Source organism: Arachis ipaensis, chromosome B1 (genome assembly GCF_059453495.1).
Source record: "Arachis ipaensis isolate K30076 ecotype BB chromosome B1, ASM5945349v1, whole genome shotgun sequence".
NCBI classification, from domain to species: domain Eukaryota; kingdom Viridiplantae; phylum Streptophyta; class Magnoliopsida; order Fabales; family Fabaceae; genus Arachis; species Arachis ipaensis.
The window spans coordinates 46,306,781-46,334,426 of NC_142436.1; the positions used below are offsets into that span (position 1 = coordinate 46,306,781).

Genomic DNA, 27,646 nt, shown 5'->3' on the forward strand with positions numbered 1-27,646 from the left:
AAGAATAATATCACCATGACTGATGAGAGGTTTGACAGCGTAGAATTTGTAAACACTCTTTTAGAAGAATGGCATAGGATATGTAATTATCAACCTAAATAAAATAAGGCTTTGTTCATGAGTAGTCTAGTTTGTAATGAATTGTCACAAAATGCATGAAATGCAAATTATAGGGCTTATCATCACATGGAGCCGAGAAAAAGAGTAAAACCGCCCCCACCGCCGTCTAGTCCAAGGTCTATGCATGCGAATTACAATGGGTTTGGCCCTACAATATTCCATTTCGCAACCACCATGCGTGGTATCCTACCCATTTTAATGCGAATCACACATATATAAATACAGAAATTATATTCTTCTTCTATTATATCCTATGATCTATAATCTATGATGGCCACAATTTTAAAAATGATAATATTAAAGAGATTATATCTAAAATTATTTTATATAATATAATATTTATAATATATATATATATATATATATATATATAATATTTGTAATTATATATTTATTGTATTTAAAATCACAATTAAATAAAATATTTTTTAATTATTAAGACTGATTTTTTATTATTTTTTAAATATTATTGTTTTAAAAAATACTGACGAGGAGTTTTAAGAAAATTTGAGTTCTTTTCACTATTGATGTAATGATCATTTTGATAAGTAGTTTAAAAGTATTTTTATAAATGCAAAATAAAATTTATAATATATCTTAACTCTAATTAGATGTTCACATACTTAGTAAAGAAAGCATTCGAATTATTTTATAAAAAGAGAACTATTTTAGTGAGGAATATGTAATTATCTTTATAAAAACTGAAACAATTGAATTATGTATATACAAATAATTAACTATTAAATTAACTACTAAATTTATATTATGATTTAGATAAAATATATATTAAAATATAAAATATACATAAAAAATAAATTAAATAACTTATATATTTATATATAAATAGATAAAAATTAATTTAGGGACTAATTTTATATACAAATAATTTTGAAAAGATCTTAATTAAAGCATGAACTGATTCTAATAAAAATAAATAAAATAAAAAGAGAACTAGATAACAGACAAAATGTTCCAGTCATCGACAACAGCGCTATGAATCTATATCTGCATGAGTCCTAGGAACCAATACCCAGTAACACAGGATTATGTTCCCCTTAAACTTTACTTTTAGTGATTAATATATAGTTGCTTAGTTTTTGAGCTTCGTGAATACCGGGTTGTCTCTGATTTTTTTAATTAAACATCAACCTGAATTCATGGTGGTTCAAAGCACAAGATTTAGGTAAGTGTTCCTTGAAATCTATTCTGCTTCCTAAGCTCTCTCTTACATATATGTGTGTGAGAGACTGAAACTGATCACAAAGCAGGTCTAAGCTTAAGCTTCGGTCAAAAGCTTTCTACTGAGGCTGCAAGCTCTGTAAAGCAGGTCTTGTTCTTGTCTTCGATTAATATTATTATTAAACATTTTCTAGATCTTATATATTATTAAATATAGATGATCAATTCCATGGATTTTTGTTTTGTTCTTTGAAAATGATTTCTAAGAATTTTGTTTGATTTTTTTCCCTCATTGTTTCATAATTTAGATGATCAATTTAATGAATCTTTTTTTGAAAACTTTTTTTTTTTCATTCGAAAGTGCTTATTTGACGTAAAATGTAAAGAGTAATATTTGGCTAATGTTTCGCTGCAGAAGAATATAAAAATGAAAAATGTTAAAAGGATTATTAAAATTTATTGTTTTTGACTATTATTTAGTCATGAATTTAATTTTTTTAGTCTAGTTATTATCTCATATTTTTAAACATTATTAATAACTAATTAATGATCAAAAATAATAAATTATGACTATATTCTAGTATTTTTCTATAAAGATATCAAAAGACAAATATTTTTTAAACAAACATTAAAATAGCCAAAATATTTTTTATTTTGGAATAAAATCTGACTAATTTTATGTTTTCTCAAAAATTAAAGATAATAAAATCAAAATTATAAACACAATTATTTTATCTTATATCTATCTTAATATCTTTGTATTTTCAAACACAATCTTTTCGCTTCTCACCAAACTGTTTCCTTTCACTTTTTTTGTTTGTTCGAGTGGAACCAAAGTAGTCTTTCTATCAATCATAAGTCCCCGAACTAACCTACCCCTTTTTTCTGCTTCTTGTGTCCTGTGTTGTGTGTGCAAAACAGCTATTGCGAAAAAAAAACAAAAAAAACAAAAAAAAAAGTCATATAAACAACAACAATTACTACTCGAAGTGCTTTGAGGTTTCAGCATATTCAGAATATTCAGAATATTTGTCCTTGATAGTGGAACTTTTGAAAAGAAAAATGGATGGTGGTAACTTACCACCTTGGAAAACAACTGGTTCATGGTGGCATCATGGGCTAGAATTAGAGGATGTAAATGAAAATGAAGAGTTCAACAAAGTGGTTCTCCTATCAACGATACCTGCTATACCTCAGCCACCAACACCACTTGAACCCATGGAGTTCTTGTCAAGGTCATGGAGCCTCTCTGCTTCTGAGATTTCAAAGGCTCTTTTAGATAAACAGAAGCGAAGTTTCTATGACAAGAATCAACACGTGTTTCTTGATAGTGCTGCTAATTTCGCACCTCAACTTGTAGTAGTAAGCCATGCTCCTCTCTCACCATTTAATTTGCAATTATTGATTTTGTGAAAACAATATATTAAAGTATTATGTTATGTATATATAAAAAATAAATCATCAAATCAGTTATTGGTATAAAAAATATATTAAAATATAAAATATATATTAAAAATAATAAATTAACCAAATATGTAGTTATATACAAATACATAGAAGCTGATTTCTTTTTTTTTTTTTTTGAAAATAGTATTTTTGGAACAAAAACCCTATATAATTCTTGTTTATTTATGAAGGACATCAAAACGTTCCTTGTAAACAAAAGAGATATTTTGGCCATTAACTTTATCATTTTAAGATAATAAGACTCATCTGTCAATAAATTTGTGAAATAGTAATGAAAATTAGTTGGATGAGAATTTTATTTGTAATTTGTGGGGGTTATAAATCCCCATAAATTATTAATAAATTTATTTTTAAAATTTTTTTTTATTGGTACTAGTCAAGTGGAGAAAGACCATTGTTAAAAATGATGTAAAAAAAAAGTAATTGCAGTAGAGAATATTTGTACTGGTGATAATGATATTAGTAGGGAATATTTTTCTTTGATTTGCAGGCAGGAAAGATGACAACTCCTTCATCAAATAGCAGAAAAATGGGAAGCATTGGAAAATGGTTTCATCAGAAGCAGAACGGTGGAAGTGGTAACAACATGAATGTAAGGAAGAAAGACAAGGCGCGGCTCGAATCGTGTCGAGTCCATTCTGCTGTGTCTATTGCAGGGTTGGCTTCAGCCTTGGCTGCTGTGGCTGCAGCGCAACAGAACTCTAACAATCGCTCGTCTAATTCGAAGCTGAGCCTAGCCCTGGCTTCGGCCATGGAGCTCGTTGCGTCGCATTGCGTTGAAATGGCTGAAGCGGCTGGAGCTGATCATGGCCGTCTGGCTTCTGCTGTGAAGTCTGCTGTTGATATTCAAACCCATGGAGATCTCATCACACTAACTGCCGCTGCTGCAACAGGTCATTTCTCAGCTTCTGGAATTAGTTACTATTTTTAGCCGAGAAAGATTTAAGCAGCAGCAATTCTGACCTCAAACGAATTCAATAATTGGATTAATCAGACAAAACGACACAATCAACTATTTATTTTGACTAGTTTTGTCCAACTAATTCAATTTTAATAGATATTAAATTAGTTTCTCTATTTCATTATTAGAGAAAGGTAATTACATTCTTAGATACTTCTAGAGTTTTTTTTTTTTTTTAAATAGAAGAAACCAAACTTATGTTTCATCAGTTAAATAATTTTCAACTTTTTTGGATGAATTATGAACAATATCAGTGATTATTATCAGTTAATTTATTTTGATTTGTTTTTATTTTTTCCCTTGGAAATCAGCTTTGAGAGGAGAAGCAGCACTAAGGGCAAGATTACCAAAAGAAACAACGAGGAATGCATCAATAAGTCCTTATGATAAGGGAGTGGCACAATCTCATTCTCATTGGTTTGCACCTTTTGACCACCAAATGTTGGAACATCATCCACCGTGTGTGGGAGAATTGTTGCAACTCACACGAAAAGGTAAAATTGGAAACCCATTTTCCATCATTATATTCCATTTTTCCAATTATTATTTATTACTTTCTTAAATGTGAGGCACACATGCATGTATGATAAATATAATAGGATTTTTGGTGCATTGGGTTTGCTTTATATCATTATTTCTAAGTTTGCTTTTTGACCTTTTTTCAGGCGCACTAAGATGGAAGCATGTCACTGTTTACATTAACAAGAAATCTCAGGTATATATCAACTATTAACAATTATTCATGTATGTGATGGATGGAGGTATCAATTGCACAGATGAGCAACAATGTTTTATCTGAATTTTCATGATTCTGTTTTGGCATAGGTCAAAATTAAGATCAAAAGCAAGCACGTGGGAGGAGCCTTCTCCAAAAAGAATAAATGTAAGTGTTTTTAGTTATATAGATCCCTTAATGTTTACCTTCATCCAACCTAACCGTTGGTATTAAAATAACATGTAATTTGTATGAAATATTATTGTTATGTGACAAAAGTTTGACTTAGTTCTTCACTTAACTTGAAATTTTAGAAACTTAAATATTTTTTTTTTATAATTATTTCTAAGTATATTTAAAAAAATTATACTGTCATATATCATTTTGATAGTAGTTATAAAATTTTTAAAGTTAAATAGAGGATGCATGATTAAATTAAAAATCATCCTAACAATAACAATAAGTAATTGAATATTTTTTATTAGGTTCTAGCTAACAGATTGTATTTGTGACAAAAATTGTATACTTAGGTGTGGTATATGGAGTGTGTGACAAACAGGGTGCATGGCCGTATAGAAAAGAAAGGGAAGCATTGGAAGAGTGTTATATTGGCCTCAAAACAGCACAAGGCCTTTTAGAGTTCAAGTGCAAGAGTAAATTCCACAAGATGAAATGGGTTGATGGGATTGAGGCTCTACTTCGTAGATCCAACTCTATTGAAGCAATAGATACTTCTCTGGAAATTTTATGTATCAATGACAGCATATGAATCAATGAATTTGAATATATTTATATAATTATATATATATTATGTATTATATTATTATGCATGCGTCTAAGTAGAAGAGTAGGACAGATAAAAATTATGCCAAAATGCATGTACTCTTTTATGGCGGCTGTATTACCAGTTTACCACTATGTTAAGAAAGTAAAGCAATAATGTTGCACTGGCCTAATCACTTTCAGTTCACCATTCAAAAGAGAATTCCTCTAACAATCAAGCCAACAACAACTCAACAAATATTTTTAAAATATATTTTATACTCATTAATTATCATTAATTAATGATTATTTAAATTTTTTAAATTTTAAAAGATACAAAATTAATAATTATTAATTATTTCTTTTTATTTTAATTTATCTTTTATTATTTATTATGTAAATCCTAATTTTTTTTTTTAGAAAAGCGTCTAAATTCTAAAAAAAAAATACTAAAATATAAGATAAAAAATCATCCAAATCATAAAAAAAATACAAAACATAAAAAAAAATTATCCAAAACTAATAAAAAAAACATCTAAATCCTAAGAAAAAACATACAAAATATAAGAAAAAAAATATCAAAAACTAATAAAAAAAATCTTTCAAATCCTAAATAAAAAAAACCGCATTAACTAAAATAAAACAAAAAAACGCATTCATTGGTAAGAGTTACAGAAAAACCTCCTCATTAGATACTTAAATAACAACAATACCATTTCAGAAACATCCAATCAAATGGAGAAAAAAACATCCGCTTAGTATAAAAAAAAAACATTCACACGAGATTAACAAAATACAATTCACTTACATGGAAAAACAAAAAAAAAAACGAAACAGCGTCCTCTTTCCCCCACTTACCTTAAAAATAGATTGAATTATTATCACTCACATCAATTAACGGGCTATTCAATCCTCGTTCCGAAATTGATTGCTCCATGGTCGAATGCTCTCTATTGGAAGTCGTACACTGCGACGTCGACTTCTTTGTGTACAACAGCTCGGCGGAAAGAACTCTCTAACCACCGCGAATGACTTTGGTCAAAGATGCAGCCGCGTTGTGGTCCTTGCAGCGAAAGGCGATCAAGCAATGAAAAATAATGGCATCCCGATGATGAACGGTACGCTAATGGCGGCAAAAACGACGGAGGTGGGAATACGGTGGTCACGCGGCATGGTGGTCCTTGTAGCAGAACGTAATCAAACAATGAACAACAATGAAACTCCGATCAGGAACAGTAACGCAAAAGGTGACTGATGAGCGGATAATTTATACGCTTTTTGGCATTGTTTTTAGTATGTTTTTAGTAGAATCTAGTTACTTTTAGGGATGTTCTCATTAGTTTTTATGTTAAATTCACATTTCTGGACTTTACTATGAGTTTGTGTGTTTTTCTGTGATTTCAGGTATTTTCTGGCTGAAATTGAGGGACTTGAGCAAAAATCAGATTCAGAGGTTGAAGAAGGACTGCTGATGCTGTTGGATTCTGACCTCCCTGCACTCAAAATAGATTTTCTGGAGCTACAGAACTCAAAATGGTGCGCTTCCAATTGCGTTGGAAAGTAGACATCCAGGACTTTCCAGCAATATATAATAGTCCATACTTTGCCTGAGTTTAGATGACGCAAACTGGCGTTCAACTCCAGCTCTCTGCCCAATTCTGGCGTTCAGCGCCAGAAACAAGCTGCAAAGTGGAGTTCAACGCCCAAACTGGCACAAAAACTGGCGTTCAACTCCAAGAAGGACCTCTACACGTGCAACACTCAAGCTCAGCCCAAGCACACACCAAGTGGGCCCCGGAAGTGGATTTATGCATCAATTACTTACTTCTGTAAACCCTAGTGACTAGTTTATTATAAATAGAACTTTTTATCATTGTATTCAAAGTCTTGGTTACTCCGGTTCCCCTCTGGGGCCGAGACCAACGAACTCCATTATCACTTATGTATTTTCAATGGTAGAGTCTCTGCACTCCATAGATTAAGGTGTGGAGCTCTGCTGTTCCTCAAAGATTAATGCAAAGTACTACTGTTTTTCTATTCAATTCAACTTATTCCGCTTCTAAGATATTCATTCGCTCTTCAACCTGAATGTGATGAACGTGACAATCATCATCATTCCCTATGAACGCGTGCCTGACGACCACTTCCGTTCTACCTTCGACTGAATGAGTATCTTAGATCTCTTAATCAGAATCTTCGTGGTATAAGCTAGATTGATGGCGGCATTCATGAGAGTCCGGAAAGTCTAAACCTTGTCTATGGTATTCCGAGTAGGACTCTGGGATTGAATGACTGTGACGAACTCCAAACTCGCGAGTGCTGGGCGTAGTGACAGACGCAAAAGGATAGTAAATTCTATTCCAGTATGATCGAGAACCTCCAAGATGATTAGCCATGCAGTGACAGCGCATCGGACCATTTTCACAGAGAGGAATAGGATGCAACCATCGACAAGGGTGATGCCTCCAGACGATTAGCCGTGCTGTGACAGAGCATTTGGACCATTTTCCCGAGAGGATTGAAAGTAGCCATTGGCACCGGTGACATCCTTACAAAAAGCCAGCCATGGAAAGGAGTAAGACTGATTGGATGAAGGCAGCAGGAAAGCAGAGGTTCAGAGGAACGAAAGCATCTCTACACGCTTATCTGAAACTCTCACCAATGATCTAAATAAGTCTTTCTATCCTTCTTTTATTATTTATTTTCAAAAACTCCATAACTATTTTATATCCGCCTGACTGAGATTTACAAGGTGACCATAGCTTGCTTCATACCAACAATCTCCGTGGGATCGACCCTTACTCACATAAGGTTTATTACTTGGACGACCCAGTGCACTTGCTGGTTAGTTGTATCAAAGTTGTGACTGATGAGCGGATAATTTATACGCTTTTTGACATTGTTTTTAGTATGTTTTTAGTAGGAACTAGTTACTTTTAGGGATGTTTTCATTATTTTTTATGTTAAATTCACATTTCTGGACTTTACTATGAGTTTGTGTGTTTTTCTGTGATTTCAGGTATTTTCTGGCTGAAATTGAGGGACTTGAGCAAAAATCAGATTCAGAGGTTGAAGAAGGACTGCTGATGCTGTTGGATTCTGACCTCTCTGCACTCAAAGTGGATTTTCTGGAGCTACAGAACTCAAAATGGCACGCTTCCAATTGCGTTGGAAAGTAGACATCCAGGGCTTTCCAGCAATATATAATAGTCCAAACTTTGGCTAAGAATAGACGACGCAAACTGGCGTTCAACGCCAGCTCTCTGCCCAATTCTGGAGTTCAGCGCCAGAAATGGATCAAAAACCAGAGTTGAACGCCAGAAATGGATCAAAACATGGCGTTCAACTCCACAAATGGCCTCTGCACGTGGAAAGTTAAGGCTCAACCCAAGCACACACCAAGTGGGCCCCGGAAGTGGATTTATGCATCAATTACTTACTTATGTAAACCCTAGTAGCTAGTTTATTATAAATAAGACCTTTTACTATTGTATTTTATCATCTTTGGATTATCTTTTGATCCTTTGATCATCTTTGGATCCTGGATTATATTTTGATCCTGTGATCACATTTTGGGGGCTGGCCATCTCGGCCATGCCTGGACCTTCACTTATGTATTTTCATACGGTAGAGTTTCTACACTCCATAGATTAAGGTGTGGAGCTCTGCTGTTCCTCAAAGATTAATGCAAAGTACTACTGTTTTCTATTCAATTCATCTTATTTCGCTTCTAAGATATCCATTTGCACCCAAGAACGTGATGAAGGTGATGATTATGTGTGACGCTCATCACCATTCTCCCCTATGAACACGTGCCTGACAAACACTTCCGTTCTACATGAAATAAGCTAGAATGAATATCTCTTAGATCTCTTAATCAGAATCTTCGTGGCGTACGCTAGAACGATGGCGGCATTCAAGAGAATCCGGAAAGTCTAAACCTTGTCTGTGGTATTCCGAGTAGGATTCAATGATTGAATGACTGTGACGAGCTTCAAACTCGCGAGTGCTGGGCGTTAGTGACAGACGCAAAAGGAGGGTGAATCCTATTCCAGCATGATCGAGAACCGACAGATGATTAGCCGTGCTGTGACAGAGCATGTGAGCATATTTTTCACTGAGAGGAGGGGATGTAGCCACTGACAACGGTGATGCCCTTGCATAAAGCCAGCCATGGAAAGGAGTAAGACTGATTGGATGAAGATAGCAGGAAAGCAGAGGTTCAGAGGAACGAAAAGCATCTCCATTCGCTTATCTGAAATTCCTACCAATGATTTACATACGTACCTCTATCCCTATTCTATTATTTATTATTCGAAAACATCATTATCAATTTATATCTGCCTGACTGAGATTTGCAAGGTGACCATAGCTTGCTTCATACCAACAATCTTCGTGGGATTCGACCCTTACTCACGTAAGGTATTACTTGGACGACCCAGTGCACTTGCTGGTTAGTTGTATCGAAGTTGTGAACCATGGTATTGGCACCATGTTCTTGGCGCCATTTCCAGGGAAAGCAAGAGCCATGAATTTTACATAATCAAAGTGTAATCGCGATTGCGCGTACCAAGTTGCTCACGTTGCCAGGGATTGTTTGAGCCTGGACATCACAATTTTGTGCACCAAGTTTTTGGCGCCGTTGCCGGGGATTGTTCGAGTTTGGACAACTGACGGTTCATCTTGTTGCTCAGATTAGGTAACTTTCTTCTCGTTTTCTTTTCAAAAATTTTTCAAAAATATTTCAAAATTTTCTCATCTGTTTTCGAAAAAAATAATATAAAAATGTTTTCAAAAATTTTATTCAAAATTTTTAAGAATGAATTCTAGTGTTTCATGAAGCATGTTGAAGCCTGGCTGGCTGTAAAGCCAGGTCTAATTCCTTTAGGAATGAGTATGTCAGGCGTGTCATGTCTGAATTACATGCTGAAGCTTGGCTGGCCATTGGCCATGTCTAGTGTTTTGGACCGAAGCTTTCATTGAAAGCTTGGCTGGCTAGTGAGCCATGTCTAATTCCTGGACTGAAGCTTTAGACTAAGAATGCAAGATTCCTGGAATTCATGTTAAAAATTTTGGAATCCTTAATTTTTCTTTTTCATATAATTTTCGAAAAAATCCAAAAAATATTAGAAAATCATAAAAATCAAAAATATTTTTCTGTTTCTTGTTTGAGTCTTGAGTCATATTATAAGTTTGGTGTCAATTGCATGTGCATCTTGCATTTTTCGAAAATTTCATGCATTCATAGTGTTCTTCATGATCTTCAAGTTGTTCTTGGTAAGTCTTCTTGTTTGATCTTGATGATTTTTTGTTTTGTGTCTTTTCATATTTATCATATGCATTCTTGAATTCTTAGTGTCTAAGCATTAAAGAATTCTAAGTTTGGTGTCTTGCATGTTTTCTTTGCATTAAAAATTTTTCAAAATTGTGTCTATGATGTTCATCTTGACATTCATAGTTTTCTTGCATGCATCACATGTTTTGATCTAAAAATATCATGCATTGCATCATTTTAGTGTTTTTCTCTTGCATCATAAAAATTCAAAAATAAAAAAAAAAATGTCTTTCCCTTTTTCTCTCATCAAATTCGAAAATTTGGGTTGACTTTTTCAAAAATTTTTAAAATCAAGTTGTTTCTTATGAGTCAAATCAAATTTTCAATTTGAAAATCTTATCTTTTTCACAATCTTTTTCAAAAATCAAATCTTTTTCAAAATTCTTAGTTATTTTCAAAAATTCCAAAAGTATTTTTCAAAAATCTTTTTCTTATTTTTATATCAAATTCTCGAAAATAACATAATCAATTAATGTTTTGATTCAAAAATTTGAAGTTTGTTACTTGCTTGTTAAGAAAGATTCAAACTTTAAGTTCTAGAATCATATCTTGTGATTTCTTGTGAATCAAGTCATTAATTGAGATCTTAAAAATCAAATATTTTTCAAAATTAGTTTCTAAAATATCTTCTTATCTTATCTTTTTCAAAAATATCTTTTCAAAATATCTTTTCTAACCTCCTAACTTCTTATCTTTTCAAAATTTGTTTCAACTAACTAACTAACTTTTTGTTTGTTTTTTAACTTTTTCAAAACTACCTAACTAACTCTCTCTTTCTAATTTTCGAAAATATCTTCCCTCTTTTTCAAAAATTTCTTTTTAATTAACTAATTATTCTTATTTTTATTTTTGATTTTAAAAAAAAAATTCGAAAAATACTAACATTTTTCAAAAACTATTTTCAAAAATCACTAACTCTTTTTTAAAAATTATTTTCGAAAATTCCTTCTCTCCCATCTTATTCTATTTATTTATTCATTTACTAACATCTCATCTCACATCTCAACCCTCCTCACAGTTGTGTTTCTTCCATTATATTACATTCTTTGTCTCCCCCTCTTCTTCTACTCACACAGGGATCCCTATACTGTGGTATAAAGGATCTCTATTATTATTATTATTTTTCTGTGCCCTCTTCTTTGTCATATGAGCAGGAGCAAGGACAAGAACATTCTTGTGGAAGCAGATCCAGAACCTGAAAGGACTCTGAAAAGGAAATTAAGAGAAGCTAAAATACAACAATCCAGAGATAACCTTTCAGAAATTTTCGAACAGGAAGAGGAGATGGCAGCCGAAAATAATAATAATGTAAGGAAGATGCTTGGTGACTTTACTGCACCTAATTCCAATTTACATGGAAGAAGCATCTCCATCCCTGCCATTGGAGCAAACAACTTTGAGCTGAAACCTCAATTAGTTTCTCTGATGCAGCAAAACTGCAAGTTTCATGGACTTCCATCTGAAGATCCTTTTCAGTTCTTAACTGAATTCTTGCAGATATGTGATACTGTTAAGACTAATAGAGTAGATCCTGAAGTCTACAGGCTCATGCTTTTCCCTTTTGCTGTAAGAGACAGAGCTAGAATATGGTTGGATTCTCAACCCAAAGACAGCCTGAACTCTTGGGATAAGCTGGTCACGGCTTTCTTAGCCAAGTACTTTCTTCTTCAAAAGCTGAGCAAGCTTAGAGCTGATGTTCAGACCTTCAGACAGAAAGAAGGTGAATCCCTCTATGAAGCTTGGGAAAGATACAAACAGTTGACCAAAAAGTGTCCTTCTGACATGCTTTCAGAATGGACCATCCTGGATATACTCTATGATGGTTTATCTGAGCTATCAAAGATGTCACTGGACACTTCTGCAGGTGGATCCATTCATCTAAAGAAAATGCCTACAGAAGCTCAAGAACTCATTGACATGGTTGCTAATAACCAGTTCATGTACACTTCTGAAAGGAATCCTGTGAGCAATGGGACACCTATGAAGAAGGGAGTTCTTGAAGTTGATACTCTGAATGCCATATTGGCTCAGAATAAAATATTGACTCAGCAAGTCAATATGATCTCTCAGAGTCTGCATGGAATGCAAGCTGCATCCAACAGTACTCAAGAGGCATCTTCTGAAGAAGAAGCTTATGATCCTGAAAACCCTTCAATAGCAGAGGTAAATTATTTAGGTGAACCTTATGGAAACACCTATAACTCATCATGGAGAAATCATCCAAATTTCTCATGGAAGGATCAAAAGCCTCAACAGGGCTTTAATAATGGTGGAAGAAACAGGTTTAACAATAATAAACCTTTTCCATCATCCACTCAGCAACAGACAGAGAACTCTGAACAAAATACTTCTAATTTAGCAAATCTAGTCTCTGATCTGTCCAAGGCCACTGTGAGTTTCATGAATGAAACAAGGTCTTCCATTAGAAATTTGGAAGCACAAGTGGGCCAGCTGAGTAAAAGGATCACAGAAATCCCTCCCAGTACTCTCCCAAGCAATACAGAAGAGAATCCAAAAGGAGAGTGCAAGGCCATTGACATAAGCACCATGGCCGAACCTACAAGGGGAGTGGAGGACGTGAATCCCAAGGAGGAAGACCTCCTGGGACGTCCAGTGATCAATAAGGAGCTTCCCTCTGAGGAACCAAAAGACTCTGAGGCTCATCTAGAGATCATAGAGATTCCATTGAACCTCCTTATGCCCTTCATGAGCTCTGATGAGTATTCCTCTTCTGAAGAGAATGAGGATGTTACTGAAGAGCAAACTGCCAAGTTTCTTGGTGCAATCATGAAGCTGAATGCCAAATTATTTGGCATTGATACTTGGGAAGTTGAACCTCCCTTGTTCATCAATGAACTAAGTGATCTGGATCAACTGACATTGCCTCAGAAGAGACAGGATCCTGGAAAGTTCATAATACCTTGTACTATAGGCACCATGATCTTTAAGGCTCTGTGTGACCTTGGTTCAGGAATAAACCTCATGCCCCTCTCTGTAATAGAGAAACTGGGAATTTATGGGGTGCAAGCTGCTAAAATCTCATTAGAGATGGCAGACAATTCAAGAAAACAGGCATATGGACAAGTAGAGGACGTGTTAGTAAAGGTTGAAGGCCTTTACATCCCTGCTGATTTCATAGTCCTGGATACTGGAAAGGAAGAGGATGAATCCATCATCCTAGGAAGACCTTTCCTAGCCACAGCAAGAGCTGTGATTAATGTTGACAGAGGTGAAATAGTCCTTCAATGGAATGAGAAATCCCTTGTGTTTAAAACTCAAGGATCTCCCTCTGCAACCATGGAGAGGAAGCAGAAAAAGCTTCTCTCAAAGCAGAGTCAACCAGAGCTCCTACAGTCAAACTCTAAGTTTGGTGTTGGGAGGCCACAACCGAACTCTAAGTTTGGTGTTGAACTCCCATATCCAAACTCTAAGTTTGGTGTTGGAGAGTCTCAACAAAGCTCTGCACATCTGTGAGGCTCCATGAGAGCCCACTGTCAAGCTATTGACATTAAAGAAGCGCTTGTTGGGAGGCAACCCAATTTTTATTTATCTAACTATATTTTCCTTAGTTATATGTCTTTGTAGGTTCATGATCATGTGGAGTCACAAAATAAATATAAAAATTGAAAACGGAATCAAAAACAGCAAAAGAAAAATCACACCCTGGAGGAGCATCTGTCTGGCGTTCAACGTCAGAACAGAGCATGGTGCTGGCGCTGAACGCCCAAAATGGGCAGCTTCTGGGCGCTGAACGCCAGAACAGGCATGGTTCTGGCGTTCAACGCCAGAAATGGCACACAAATGGGCGTTGAACGCCCAAAATGGCCACCAACCTGGCGCTGAACGCCCAGAGTTGTGTGCAAAGGCATTTTTACATGCCTAATGGGTGCAGGGATGTAAATCCTTGAACACCTCAGGATCTGTGGACCCCACAGGATCCCCACCTACCTCCACTCACTTCTTCTCACCACTTTATTTCACACAACCCCATAAACACTCTTCCCCAAAAACCCTTCACCAATCACCTAAAACTCTCTTCCCCATCACCTCTTCACCACTCACATCCATCCACTCTTCCCCATAAACCTACCTCATAAACCCCACCTACCTTCAAAAATTCAAAACCAATTTCCCACCCAAACCCACCCATATGGCCAAAAACTTTCCCCCCTCCCTTCCCTATATAAAGCCCTCCATTCTTCATCAAATTCACACAACACACCCCTCTACACTCCTCTTGGCCGAAACCACATCTCCCTCTCCCTCTCCATATTTCTTCTTCTTCTTCTTCTTCTATTCTTTTGTTTATTGCTCGAGGGCGAGCAATATTCTAAGTTTGGTGTGGTAAAAGCATAAGCTTTTTGTTTTTCCATTACCATTGATGGCACCTAAGACCGGAGAATCCTCTAGAAAGGGGAAGGGGAAGACAAAAGCTTCCACCTCCGAGTCATGGGAGATGGAAAGGTTCATCTCCAAAGCCCATCAAGACCACTTCTATGATGTTGTGGCCAAGAAGAAGGTGATCCCCGAGGTCCCTTTCAAACTCAAAAGAAATGAGTATCTGGAGATCCGACATGAAATTCAAAGAAGAGGTTGGGAAGTTCTAACAAATCCCATCCAACAAGTCGGCATCCTAATGGTTCAAGAGTTCTATGCTAATGCATGGATCACCAAGAACCATGATCAAAGTAAGAACCCGGATCCAAAGAACTATGTTACAATGGTTCGGGGGAAATACTTGGATTTTAGTCCGGAAAATGTGAGGTTGGCGTTCAACTTGCCAAACATGGAAGAGAACGCACGCCCCTACACAAGGAGAGTCAACTTTGATCAAAGGTTGGACCAAGTCCTTATGGACATATGTGTAGAAGGAGCTCAATGGAAGATTGACTCCAAAGGCAAGCCGATTCAACTAAGAAGATTGGACCTCAAGCCTGTGGCTAGATGATGGTTGGAGTTCATTAAATGCTCAATCATTCCCACTAGCAACCGGTCTGAAGTTACTATAGACCGGGCCATCATGATCCATAGCATCATGATTGGAGAAGAAGTGGAAGTTCATGAGATTATACCTCAAGAACTCTACAAGGTGGCTGACAAGTCCTCCACTATGGCAAGGTTAGCCTTTCCTCACCTCATCTGCCACCTATGCAATTCGGCTGGGATTGACATAGAGGGAGATATCCTCATTAAAGAGGACAAGCCCATCACTAAGAAAAATATGGAGCAAGCAAGAGAGCCCATTCATGGAGCTCAAGAGGCGTATGAAGCTCATCACCATGAGATCCCAGAGATGCCTCAAATGCACTTTCCTCCACAAAACTATTGGGAGCAAATCAACACCTCCCTAGGAGAATTGAGTTCCAATATGGGACAACTAAGGGTGGAACATCAAGAGCACTCCATCATGCTTCATGAAATAAGAGAAGATCAAAAAGCGATGAGGGAGGAGCAACAAAGACAAGGAAGAGACATAGAAGAGCTCAAGGACATCATTGGTTCCTCAAGAAGGAAACGCCACCATCACTAAGGTGGATTCATTCCTTGTTCTTATTTCTTCTGTTTTTCGTTTTCTATGTTATGTGCTTATCTATGTTTGTGTCTTCATTACATGATCATTAGTAGTAGTAACTATGTCTTAAAGTTATGAATGTCCTATGAATCCATCACCTCTCTTAAATAAAAACTGTTTTAATTCAAAAGAACAAGAAGTACATGAGTTTTAAATTTATCCTTGAACTTAGTTTAATTATATTAATGTGGTGACAATACTTCTTATTTTCTGAATGTATGCTTGAACAGTGCATATGTCTTTTGAAGTTGTTGTTTGAGAATGTTAAATATGTTGGCTCTTGAAAGAATGATGACTAGGAGACATGTTATTTGATAATCTGAAAAATCATAAAAATGATTCTTGAAGCAAGAAAAAGTAGCAAAGAACAAAGCTTGCAAAAAAAAAGAAAAGAAAAATAGGCGAAAAAAAAATAGAAAAAAAAATAGAAAGAAAAAGCAAGCAGAAAAAGCCAAAAGCTCTTAAAACCAAGAGGCAAGAGCAAAAAGCCAATGACCCTTAAAACCAAAAGGCAAGGGCAAATAAAAAGGATCCCAAGGCTTTGAGCATCAGTGGATAGGAGGGCCTAAAGGAATAAAATCCTGGTCTAAGCGGCTAAACCAAGCTGTCCCTAACCAAGTGCTTGTGGCGTGTAGGTGTCAAGTGAAAACTTGAGACTGAGCGGTTAAAGTCAAGGTCCAAAGCAAAAAAAAAGAGTGTGCTTAAGAACCCTGGACACCTCTAATTGGGGACTTTAGCAAAGCTGAGTCACAATCTGAAAAGGTTCACCCAATTATGTGTCTGTGGCATTTATGTATCCGGTGGTAATACTGGAAAGCAAAGTGCTTAGGGCCACGGCCAAGACTCATAAAGAGGCTGTGTTCAAGAATCATCATACTGAACTAGGAGAGTCAATAACACTATTCGAAATCTGAAGTTCCTATAGATGCCAATCATTCTAAACTTCAATGGATAGAGTGAGATGCCAAAACTATTCAAGAGGCAAAAAGCTATAAGTCCCGCTCATTTGATTGAAGCTATGTTTCATTGATAATTTGGAATTTATAGTATATTCTCTTATTTTTATCCTATTTGATTTTCAGTTGCTTGGGGACAAGCAACAATTTAAGTTTGGTGTTGTGATGAGCGGATAATTTATACGCTTTTTGACATTGTTTTTAGTATGTTTTTAGTAGGAACTAGTTACTTTTAGGGATGTTTTCATTAGTTTTTATGTTAAATTCACATTTCTGGACTTTACTATGAGTTTGTGTGTTTTTCTGTGATTTCAGGTATTTTCTGGCTGAAATTGAGGGACTTGAGCAAAAATCAGATTCAGAGGTTGAAGAAGGACTGCTGATGCTGTTGGATTCTGACCTCCCTGCACTCAAAATAGATTTTCTGGAGCTACAGAACTCAAAATGGTGCGCTTCCAATTGCGTTGGAAAGTAGACATCCAGGACTTTCCAGCAATATATAATAGTCCATACTTTGCCTGAGTTTAGATAACGCAAACTGGCGTTCAACTCCAGCTCTCTGCCCAATTCTGGCGTTCAGCGCCAGAAACAAGCTGCAAAGTGGAGTTCAACGCCCAAACTGGCACAAAAACTGGCGTTCAACTCCAAGAAGGACCTCTACACGTGCAACACTCAAGCTCAGCCCAAGCACACACCAAGTGGGCCCCGGAAGTGGATTTATGCATCAATTACTTACTTCTGTAAACCTTAGTGACTAGTTTATTATAAATAGAACTTTTTATCATTGTATTCAAAGTCTTGGTTACTCCGGAAATGGCACGCTTCCAATTGCGTTGGAAAGTAGACATCCAGGGCTTTCCAGCAATATATAATAGTCCAAACTTTGGCCAAGAATAGACGACGCAAACTGGCGTTCAACGCCAGCTCTCTGCCCAATTCTGGAGTTCAGCGCCAGAAATGGATCAAAAACCAGAGTTGAACGCCAGAAATGGATCAAAACATGGCGTTCAACTCCACAAATGGCCTCTGCACGTGGAAAGTTAAGGCTCAACCCAAGCACACACCAAGTGGGCCCCGGAAGTGGATTTATGCATCAATTACTTACTTATGTAAACCCTAGTAGCTAGTTTATTATAAATAAGACCTTTTACTATTGTATTTTATCATCTTTGGATTATCTTTTGATCCTTTGATCATCTTTGGATCCTGGATTATATTTTGATCCTGTGATCACATTTTGGGGGCTGGCCATCTCGGCCATGCCTGGACCTTCACTTATGTATTTTCATACGGTAGAGTTTCTACACTCCATAGATTAAGGTGTGGAGCTCTGCTGTTCCTCAAAGATTAATGCAAAGTACTACTGTTTTCTATTCAATTCATCTTATTTCGCTTCTAAGATATCCATTTGCACCCAAGAACGTGATGAAGGTGATGATTATGTGTGACGCTCATCACCATTCTCCCCTATGAACACGTGCCTGACAAACACTTCCGTTCTACATGAAATAAGCTAGAATGAATATCTCTTAGATCTCTTAATCAGAATCTTCGTGGCGTACGCTAGAACGATGGCGGCATTCAAGAGAATCCGGAAAGTCTAAAGCTTGTCTGTGGTATTCCGAGTAGGATTCAATTATTGAATGACTGTGACGAGCTTCAAACTCGCGAGTGCTGGGCGTTAGTGACAGACGCAAAAGGAGGGTGAATCCTATTCCAGCATGATCGAGAACCGACAGATGATTAGCCGTGCTGTGACAGAGCATGTGAGCATATTTTTCACTGAGAGGAGGGGATGTAGCCACTGACAACGGTGATGCCCTTGCATAAAGCCAGCCATGGAAAGGAGTAAGACTGATTGGATGAAGATAGCAGGAAAGCAGAGGTTCAGAAGAACGAAAAGCATCTCCATTCGCTTATCTGAAATTCCTACCAATGATTTACATACGTACCTCTATCCCTATTCTATTATTTATTATTCGAAAACATCATTATCAATTTATATCTGCCTGACTGAGATTTGCAAGGTGACCATAGCTTGCTTCATATCAACAATCTCTGTGGGATTCGACCCTTACTCACGTAAGGTATTACTTGGACGACCCAGTGCACTTGCTGGTTAGTTGTATCGAAGTTGTGAACCATGGTATTGGCACCATGTTCTTGGCGCCATTGCTAGGGAAAGCAAGAGCCATAAATTTTACATAATCAAAGTGTAATCGCGATTGCGCGTACCAAGTTGCTCACGTTGCCAGGGATTGTTTGAGCCTGGACATCACAATTTCGTGCACCAGTGACAAATTATGAATTAAGATTAGAGCACCAAGTCTTTGGAGCCATTATTAGAGATCACAATTTCGTGCACCAAGTTTTTGGCGCCGTTGCCGGGGATTGTTCGAGTTTGGACAACTGACGGTTCATCTTGTTGCTCAGATTAGGTAAATTTTTTTTTTTGTTTTATTTTCAAAAATTTTTCAAAAATCTTTCAAAAATTTCTCCTTTGTTTTCGAAAAAAAATAAAAATAAAAATGTTTTCAAAAAAATATTTTTTTCAGAATTTTTAAGAATGAATTCTAGTGTTTCATGAAGCATGTTGAAGCTTGGCTGGCTGTAAAGCCATGTCTAATTTCTCTGTAGGGCATGTTAGGCTTGTCATGTCTGAGTTACATACTAAAGCTTGGCTGGCTATTAAGCCATGCCTGACCCTTTGATTGGAGCTCTAGACTAAAGAGCATAAGATTCCTGGAATTCATATTAAAAATTTTGGAATCCTTATTTTTCTTTTTCAAAATGATTTTCGAAAAAATTAAAAGAAAATACAAAAAAATCATAAAATCATAAAAAATTAAAAATATTTTTGTGTTCTTGTTTGAGTCTTGAGTCATGTTATAAGTTTGGTGTCAATTGCATATTCATCTTGCATTTTTCGAAAATTCATGCATTCATAGTGTTCTTCATGATCTTCAAGTTGTTCTTGGTAAGTCTTCTTGTTTGATCTTGATGTTTTCTTGTTTTGTGTTGTATGGTGTTTTTCATATGCATTCTTGCATCCATAGAGTCTAAGCATCAAAGATTTCTAAGTTTGGTGTCTTGCATGTTTTCTTTGCATTAAAAATTTTTTCAAAAATATGTTCTTGGTGTTCATCATGATCTTCATAATGTTCTTGGTGTTCATCTTGACATTCATAACATTCTTGCATGCATCACATGTTTTGATCTAAAATTCTCATGCATTGCATCATTTTCATGTTTCTCTCTCTCATCATTAAAAATTCAAAAAATCAAAAAAAATATCTTTCCCTTTTTCTCTCTTAAAATTTCGAAAATTAGATTTGACTTTTTCAAAAATTTTTAAAAAAATCTAGTTGTTTTTATGAGTCAAATCAAATTTTCAATTTTAAAAATCTTATCTTTTTCAAAATATTTTTCAAAAATCAAATCTTTTTCTTCTTTCTTAGTTATTTTCGAAAATTCTAAAAATATTTTTCAAAAATCTTTTTCTTAATTTTGCATCATATTTTCGAAAATAACATCATCAATTAATGTTTTGATTCAAAAAAATTTCAAGTTTGTTACTTACTTGTTAAGAAAGATTCAAACTTTAAGTTCTAGAATCATATCTTGTGATTTCTTGTGAATCAAGTCATTAATTGAGATTTTAAAAATCAAATCTTTTTCAAAAACTAATTTCTATCATATCTTTTCAAAAATATCTTCTTATCTTACCTTTTTCAAAAAAGTGATTGCAAAATATCTTTTCTAACTTCCTAACTTCTTATCTTTTCAAAATTTGTTTCAACTAACTAACTAACTTTTTGTTTGTTTCTTACCTTTTTCAAAACTACCTAACTAACTTTCTCTCTCTAATTTTCGAAAAAATCTTTCCTCTTTTTCAAAATTTCTTTTTAATTAGACTAATTATTTTATTTTTTATTTGAATTTTCGAAAAACTACTAACCTTTTTCAAAAACTATTTTCGAAAATCACTAACTCTTTTCAAAAATTATTTTCGAATATTTTCTCCACCTCTCATCCCCTTCTATTTATTTATTCATCTACTAACACTTCTCTTCATCTCACATCTCTGCTCCTATCATCACCTTTGTGTTTGGATTCTTCATTCTTCTTCACCCCTATTCCTTTTCTTCTTCTACTAACAATAAGGAACCTCTTTACTGTGACATAGAGGATTCCTCTTCTTTTCTTTTTCTCTTCTCTTTCTTATGAGCAGGGACAAAGAAAAAGGCATTCTTGTTGAAGCTGATCCAGAACCTGAAAGGACTCTGAAGAGAAAACTAAGAGTAGCTAAATTACAACAATCCAGAGACAACCTTATTGAAAATTTCGAACAAGTAAAGGAGATGGCAGCCGAACCCAACAACAATAATGCAAGGAGAATGCTTGGTGACTTTACTGCACCTAATTCCAATTTACATGGAAGAAGCATCTCCATTCCTACCATTGGAGCAAACAATTTTGAGCTGAAACCTCAGCTAGTTTCTCTGATGCAGCAGAACTGCAAGTTTCATGGACTTCCATCTGAAGATCCTTTTCAGTTCTTAACTGAATTCTTGCAGATCTGTGATACTGCTAAGACTAATGGAGTAGATCCTGAAGTCTACAGGCTCATGCTTTTCCCTTTTGCTGTAAGAGACAGAGCTAGAATATGGTTGGACTCTCAACCCAAAGACAGCCTGAACTCTTGAGATAAGCTGGTCACGGCTTTCTTAGCCAAGTTCTTTCCTCCTCAAAAGCTGAGCAAGCTTAGAGCTGATGTTCAAACCTTCAGACAGAAAGAAAGTGAATCCCTCTATGAAGCTTGGGAAAGATACAAGCAGCTGACCAAAAAGTGTCCTTCTGACATGCTTTCAGAATGGACCATCCTGGATATATTCTATGATGGTTTATCTGAGCTATCAAAGATGTCATTGGATACTTCTGCAGGTGGATCCATTCACCTAAAGAAAACGCCTGCAGAAGCTCAAGAACTCATTGACATGGTTGCTAATAACCAGTTTATGTACACTTCTGAGAGGAATCCTGTGAGTAATGTGACGCCTATGAAGAAGGGAGTTCTTGAAATTGATACTCTGAATGCCATATTGGCTCAGAATAAAATATTGACTCAGCAAATCAATATGATTTCTCAGAGTCTGAATGGAATGCAAGCTACATCCAACAGTACTCAAGAGGCATCTTCCGAAGAAGAAGCTTATGATCCTGAGAACCCTGCAATAGCAGAGTTAAATTACATGGGTGAACCATATGGAAACACCTACAATCCATCATGGAGAAATCACCCAAATCTCTCATGGAAGGATCAAAAGCCTCAACAAGGCTTTAATAATGGTGGAAGAAACAGGTTTAGCAATAGCAAGCCTTTTCCATCATCCACTCAGCAACAGACAGAGAATTCTGAGCAGAATCCATCTAGCTTAGCAAATTTAGTCTCTGATCTATCTAAGGCCACTGTGAGTTTTATGAATGAAACAAGGTCCTCCATTAGAAATTTGGAAGCACAAGTGGGCCAGCTGAGTAAAAGGATCACTGAAATCCCTCCTAGTACTCTCCCAAGCAATACAGAAGAAAATCCAAAAGGAGAGTGCAAGGCCATTGACATAACCAAAATGGCCGAACCCAAAGAGGGAGAGGAGGACGTGAATCCCAAGGAGGAAGACCTCCTGGGACGTCCAGTGACCAATAAGGAGCTTCCCTCTGAGGAACCAAAGGACTCTGAGGCTCAATTAGAGACCATAGAGATTCCATTGAACCTCCTTATGCCATTCATGAGCTCTGATGAGTACTCCTCTTCTGAAGAGAATGAGGATGTTACTGAAGAGCAAGCTGCCAAGTTCCTTGGTGCAATCATGAAGCTGAATGCCAAATTATTTGGCATTGAAACTTGGGAAGATGAACCTCCCTTGTTCACCAATGAACTAAGTGATCTGGATCAACTGACATTGCCTCAGAAGAGACAGGATCCTGGAAAGTTCATAATACCTTGTACCATAGGCACCATGATCTTTTAGGCTCTGTGTGACCTTGGTTCAGGGATAAACCTCATGCCCCTCTCTGTAATAGAGAAACTGGGAATCTATGGGGTGCAAGCTGCTAAAATCTCATTAGAGATGGCAGACAATTCAAGAAAACAGGCTTATGGACAAATAGAGGACGTGTTAGTAAAGGTTGAAGGCCTTTACATCCCTACTGATTTCATAGTCTTGGATACTGGAAAGGAAGAGGATGAATCCATCATCCTAGGAAGACCTTTCCTGGCCACAGCAAGAGCTGTGATTGATGTGGACAGAGGAGAATTGATCCTTCAATTAAATAAGGACAACCTTGTGTTTACAACTCAAGGATCTCTCTCTGCATCCATGGAGAGGAAGCAGAAAAAGCTTCTCTCCAAGCAGAGTCAACCAAAGCCCCCACAGTCAAACTCTAAGTTTGGTGTTGGGAGGCCACAACCAAACTCTAAGTTTGGTGTCAAACCCCCATATCCAAACTCTAAGTTTAGTGTTGGAAGGTCTCAACAAAGCTCTGCACTTCTGTGAGGCTCCATGAGAGCCCACTGTCAAGCTATTGACATTAAAGAAGCGCTTGTTGGGAGGCAACCCAATGTTTATTTATCTAATTTTATTTTTTTTTTCATGTTTTCTTAGGTTCATGATCATGAGGAGTCACAAAATAAACGAAAAATTTAGAAATAGAATCAAAAACAGCAGAAGAAAAATCACACCCTGGAGGAAGCACCTGTCTGGCATTCAACGCCAGAACAGAGCATGGTTTTGGCGCTGAACGCCCAAAATGGGCAGTATTTGGGTGCTGAACGCCCAAAATGGGCATTATCTGGGCGCTGAACGCAGAATTGCACCCTGGAGAAGAGCTGGCGCTGAACGCCCAGAACAAGCATGGTTCTGGCGTTCAACGCCAGAAATGGGCAACAAATGGGCGTTGAACGCCCAAAATGGGCACCAACCTGGCGCTGAACACCCAGAGTTGTGTGCAAGGGCATTTTACATGCCTAATTTGGTGCAAGGGTGTAAATCCTTGAACACCTCAGGATCTGTGGACCCCACAGGATCATCTCAGGATCTGTGGAACCCACAGGATCCCCACCTACCTCCACTCACTCTCTTCTCTCTTCTCAATCATCCTCTCTTCCCAATAAACACTCTTCCCCAAAACCCTTCACCAATCACCTCAATCTCTCTTCCCTATCACCACTTCACCACTCACATCCATCCACTCTTCCCCATAAACCTACCTCATAAACTCCACCTACCTTCAAAATTCAAAATCAATTTCCCACCCAAACCCACCCTAAATGGCCGAACTTACCCCCCTCCCTTCCCTATATATAGCCCCCCATTATTCTTCATTTTCACACAACACAACCCTCTCTTCTATTCTTGATCGAAAACACATCTCTCCCTCTCCTCCATATTTTCTTCTTCTTCTTCTTCATCTATTCTTTCTTCTCTTGCTTGAGGGCGAGCAATATTCTAAGTTTGGTGTGGTAAAAGCATAAGCTTTTTGTTTTTCCATTACCATTGATGGCACCCAAGACCGGAGAATCCTCTAGAAAAGGGAAAGGGAAGACAAAAACTTCCACCTCCGAGTCATGGGAGATGGAAAGGTTCATCTCCAAAGCCCATCAAGACCACTTCTATGATGTTGTGGCCAAGAAGAAGGTGATCCCCGAGGTCCCTTTCAAACTCAAAAGAAATGAGTATCCGGAGATCCGACATGAAATTCAAAGAAGAGGTTGGGAAGTTCTAACAAATCCCATCCAACAAGTCGGTATCCTAATGGTTCAAGAGTTCTATGCCAATGCATGGATCACTAAGAACCATGATCAAAGTAAGAACCCAAATCCAAAGAATTATATTACAATGGTTCGGGGGAAATACTTGGATTTTAGTCCGGAAAATGTGAGGTTGGCGTTTAACTTGCCTATGATGCAAGGAGATGAACGCCCCTACACTAGAAGGGTCAACTTTAATCAAAGGTTGGACCAAGTCCTTATGGACATATGTGTGGAAGGAGCTCAATGGAAGATTGACTCCAAAGGCAAGCCGGTTCAACTAAGAAGACTGGACCTCAAGCCTGTGGCTAGAGGATGGTTGGAATTCATCCAACGCTCCATCATCCCCACTAGCAACCGATCTGAAGTTACTGTGGATCGGGCCATCATGATCCATAGCATCATGATTGGAGAAGAAGTAGAAGTTCATGAAGTCATCTCCCTTGAACTCTACAAAATAGCCGAAAAGCCCTCTCTTGGGGCAAGGCTAGCTTTTCCTCATCTTATTTGCCGTCTATGTTACTCAGCTGGAGCTTTCATAGAAGGAGACATTCACATTGAGGAAGAGAAGCCCATCACTAAGAAAAAGATGGAGCAAGCAAGAGAGCCCATTCATGGAGCTCAAGAGGCGTATGAAGCTTATCACCATGAGATCCCGGAGATGCCTCAAATGCATTTTTCTCCACAAAACTATTGGGAGAAAATCAACACCTCCCTAGGAGAATTAAGTTCCAACATGGGACAACTAAGGGTGGAACATCAAGAGCACTCCATCATCCTTCATGAAATAAGAGAAGATCAAAAAGCAATGAGGGAGGAGCAACAAAGACAAGGAAGAGACATAGAAGAGCTCAAGGACATCATTGGTTCCTCAAGAAGGAAACGCCACCATCACTAAGGTGGACTCATTCCTTATTCTTATTTTCTGTTTTTCGTTTTCTCTATGATAAGTGCTTATCCATGTTTGTGTCTTCATTACATGATCATTAGTATTTAGTAACTATGTATTAAAGTTATGAATGTCCTATGAATCCATCACCTCTCTTAAATAAAAAATGTTTTAATTCAAAAGAACAAGAAGTACATGAGTTTCGAATTTATCCTTGAACTTAGTTTAATTATGTTGATGTGGTGACAATGCTTCTTGTTTTCTGAATGAATGCTTGAACAGTGCATATGTCTTTTGAAGTTGTTGTTTAAGAATGTTAAATATGTTGGCTCTTGAAAGAATGATGACTAGGAGACATGTTATTTGATAATCTGAAAAATCATAAAAATAATTCTTGAAGTAAGAAAAAGCAGCAAAGAACAAAGCTTGCAGAAAAAAAACAGAAAGAAAAAGAAAAAGCAAGCAGAAAAAGCCAAAAGCTCTTAAAACCAAGAGGCAAGAGCAAAAAGCCAATAACCCTTAAAACCAAAAGGCAAGGGCAAATAAAAAGGATCCCAAGGCTTTGAGCATCAGTGGATAGGAGGGCCTAAAGGAATAAAATCCTGGTCTAAGCGGCTAAACCAAGCTGTCCCTAACCATATGCTTGTGGCGTGTAGGTGTCAAGTGAAAACTTGAGACTGAGCGGTTAAAGTCAAGGTTCAAAGCAAAAAAAGAGTGTGCTTAAGAACCCTGGACACCTCTAATTGGGGACTTTAGCAAAGCTGAGTCACAATCTGAAAAGGTTCACCCAATTATGTGTCTGTGGCATTTATGTATCCGGTGGTAATACTGGAAAACAAAGTGCTTAGGGCCACGACCAAGACTCATAAAATAGCTGTGTTCAAGAATCATCATACTGAACTAGGAGAATCAATAACACTATCTGAACTCTGAGTTCCTATAGATGCCAATCATTCTGAACCTCAATGGATAAAGTGAGATGCCAAAACTATTCAAGAGGCAAAAAGCTATAAGTCCCGCTCATTTGATTGGAGCTATGTCTCATTGATAGTTTGGAATTTATAGTATATTCTCTTCTTTTTATCCTATTTGATTTTCAGTTGCTTGGGGACAAGCAACAATTTAAGTTAGGTGTTGTGATGAGCGGATAATTTATACGCTTTTTGGCATTATTTTTAGTATATTTTTAGTAGAATCTAGTTACTTTTAGGGATGTTCTCATTAGTTTTTATGTTAAATTCACATTTCTGGACTTTACTATGAGTTTGTGTGTTTTTCTGTGATTTCAGGTATTTTCTGGCTGAAATTGAGAGACTTGAGCAAAAATCAGATTCAGAGGTTGAAGAAGGACTGCTGATGCTGTTGGATTCTGACCTTCCTGCACTCAAAATGGATTTTCTGGAGCTACAGAACTCAAAATGGCGCGCTTCCAATTGCGTTCGAAAGTAGACATCCAGGGATTTCCAGCAATATATAATAGTCCATACTTTGCTCGAGTTTAGATGACGCAAACTGGCGTTCAACGCTAGCTCTCTGCCCAATTCTGGCGTTCAGCGCCAGAAACAAGTCGCAAAGTGGAGTTCAACGCCCAAACTGGCACAAAAACTGGCGTTCAACTCCAAGAAGGACCTCTACACGTGCAACACTCAAGCTCAGCCCAAGCACACACCAAGTGGGCCCCGGAAGTGGATTTATGCATCAATTACTTACTTCTGTAAACCTTAGTGACTAGTTTATTATAAATAGAACTTTTTATCATTGTATTCAAAGTCTTGGTTACTCCGGTTCCCCTCTGGGGCCGAGACCAACGAACTCCATTATCACTTATGTATTTTCAACGGTAGAGTCTCTGCACTCCATAGATTAAGGTGTGGAGCTCTGTT

The 27,646-nt window shown here is 37.0% G+C and overlaps 1 protein-coding gene and 2 non-coding genes across 4 annotated transcripts; 1 reads left to right on the forward strand and 2 right to left on the reverse strand.

Annotated features, from left to right (window-relative positions):
* The first annotated feature begins 1,233 nt into the window (after positions 1–1,233).
* Positions 1,234–5,283, forward strand: LOC107617841 (VAN3-binding protein-like). Of its 2 annotated transcripts, XM_016319714.3 has the most exons (8): positions 1,234–1,303; positions 1,389–1,447; positions 2,221–2,661; positions 3,257–3,659; positions 4,039–4,221; positions 4,393–4,442; positions 4,553–4,610; positions 4,973–5,283. In XM_016319714.3, the coding sequence occupies exons 3-8, from the start codon at positions 2,362–2,364 to the stop codon at positions 5,209–5,211; spliced, it is 1,233 nt and encodes a 410-aa protein (XP_016175200.1). In that variant the 5' UTR covers positions 1,234–1,303; positions 1,389–1,447; positions 2,221–2,361; the 3' UTR covers positions 5,212–5,283. The 2 variants fall into 2 exon arrangements, with proteins under 2 accessions (XP_016175200.1, XP_088359396.1); XM_088503270.1 differs by lacking the exons at positions 1,234–1,303; positions 1,389–1,447 and having other exon boundaries at positions 2,083–2,661.
* A 6,936-nt stretch (positions 5,284–12,219) lies between these two features.
* On the reverse strand, positions 12,220–12,327 carry LOC148576439 (small nucleolar RNA R71). The gene has a single exon (XR_015903464.1). It is a non-coding gene; the product is annotated as a small nucleolar RNA R71 (small nucleolar RNA).
* A 9,500-nt stretch (positions 12,328–21,827) lies between these two features.
* LOC148576440 (small nucleolar RNA R71) lies at positions 21,828–21,935 on the reverse strand. The gene has a single exon (XR_015904228.1). It is a non-coding gene; the product is annotated as a small nucleolar RNA R71 (small nucleolar RNA).
* Between the last annotated feature and the right edge of the window lie 5,711 nt (positions 21,936–27,646).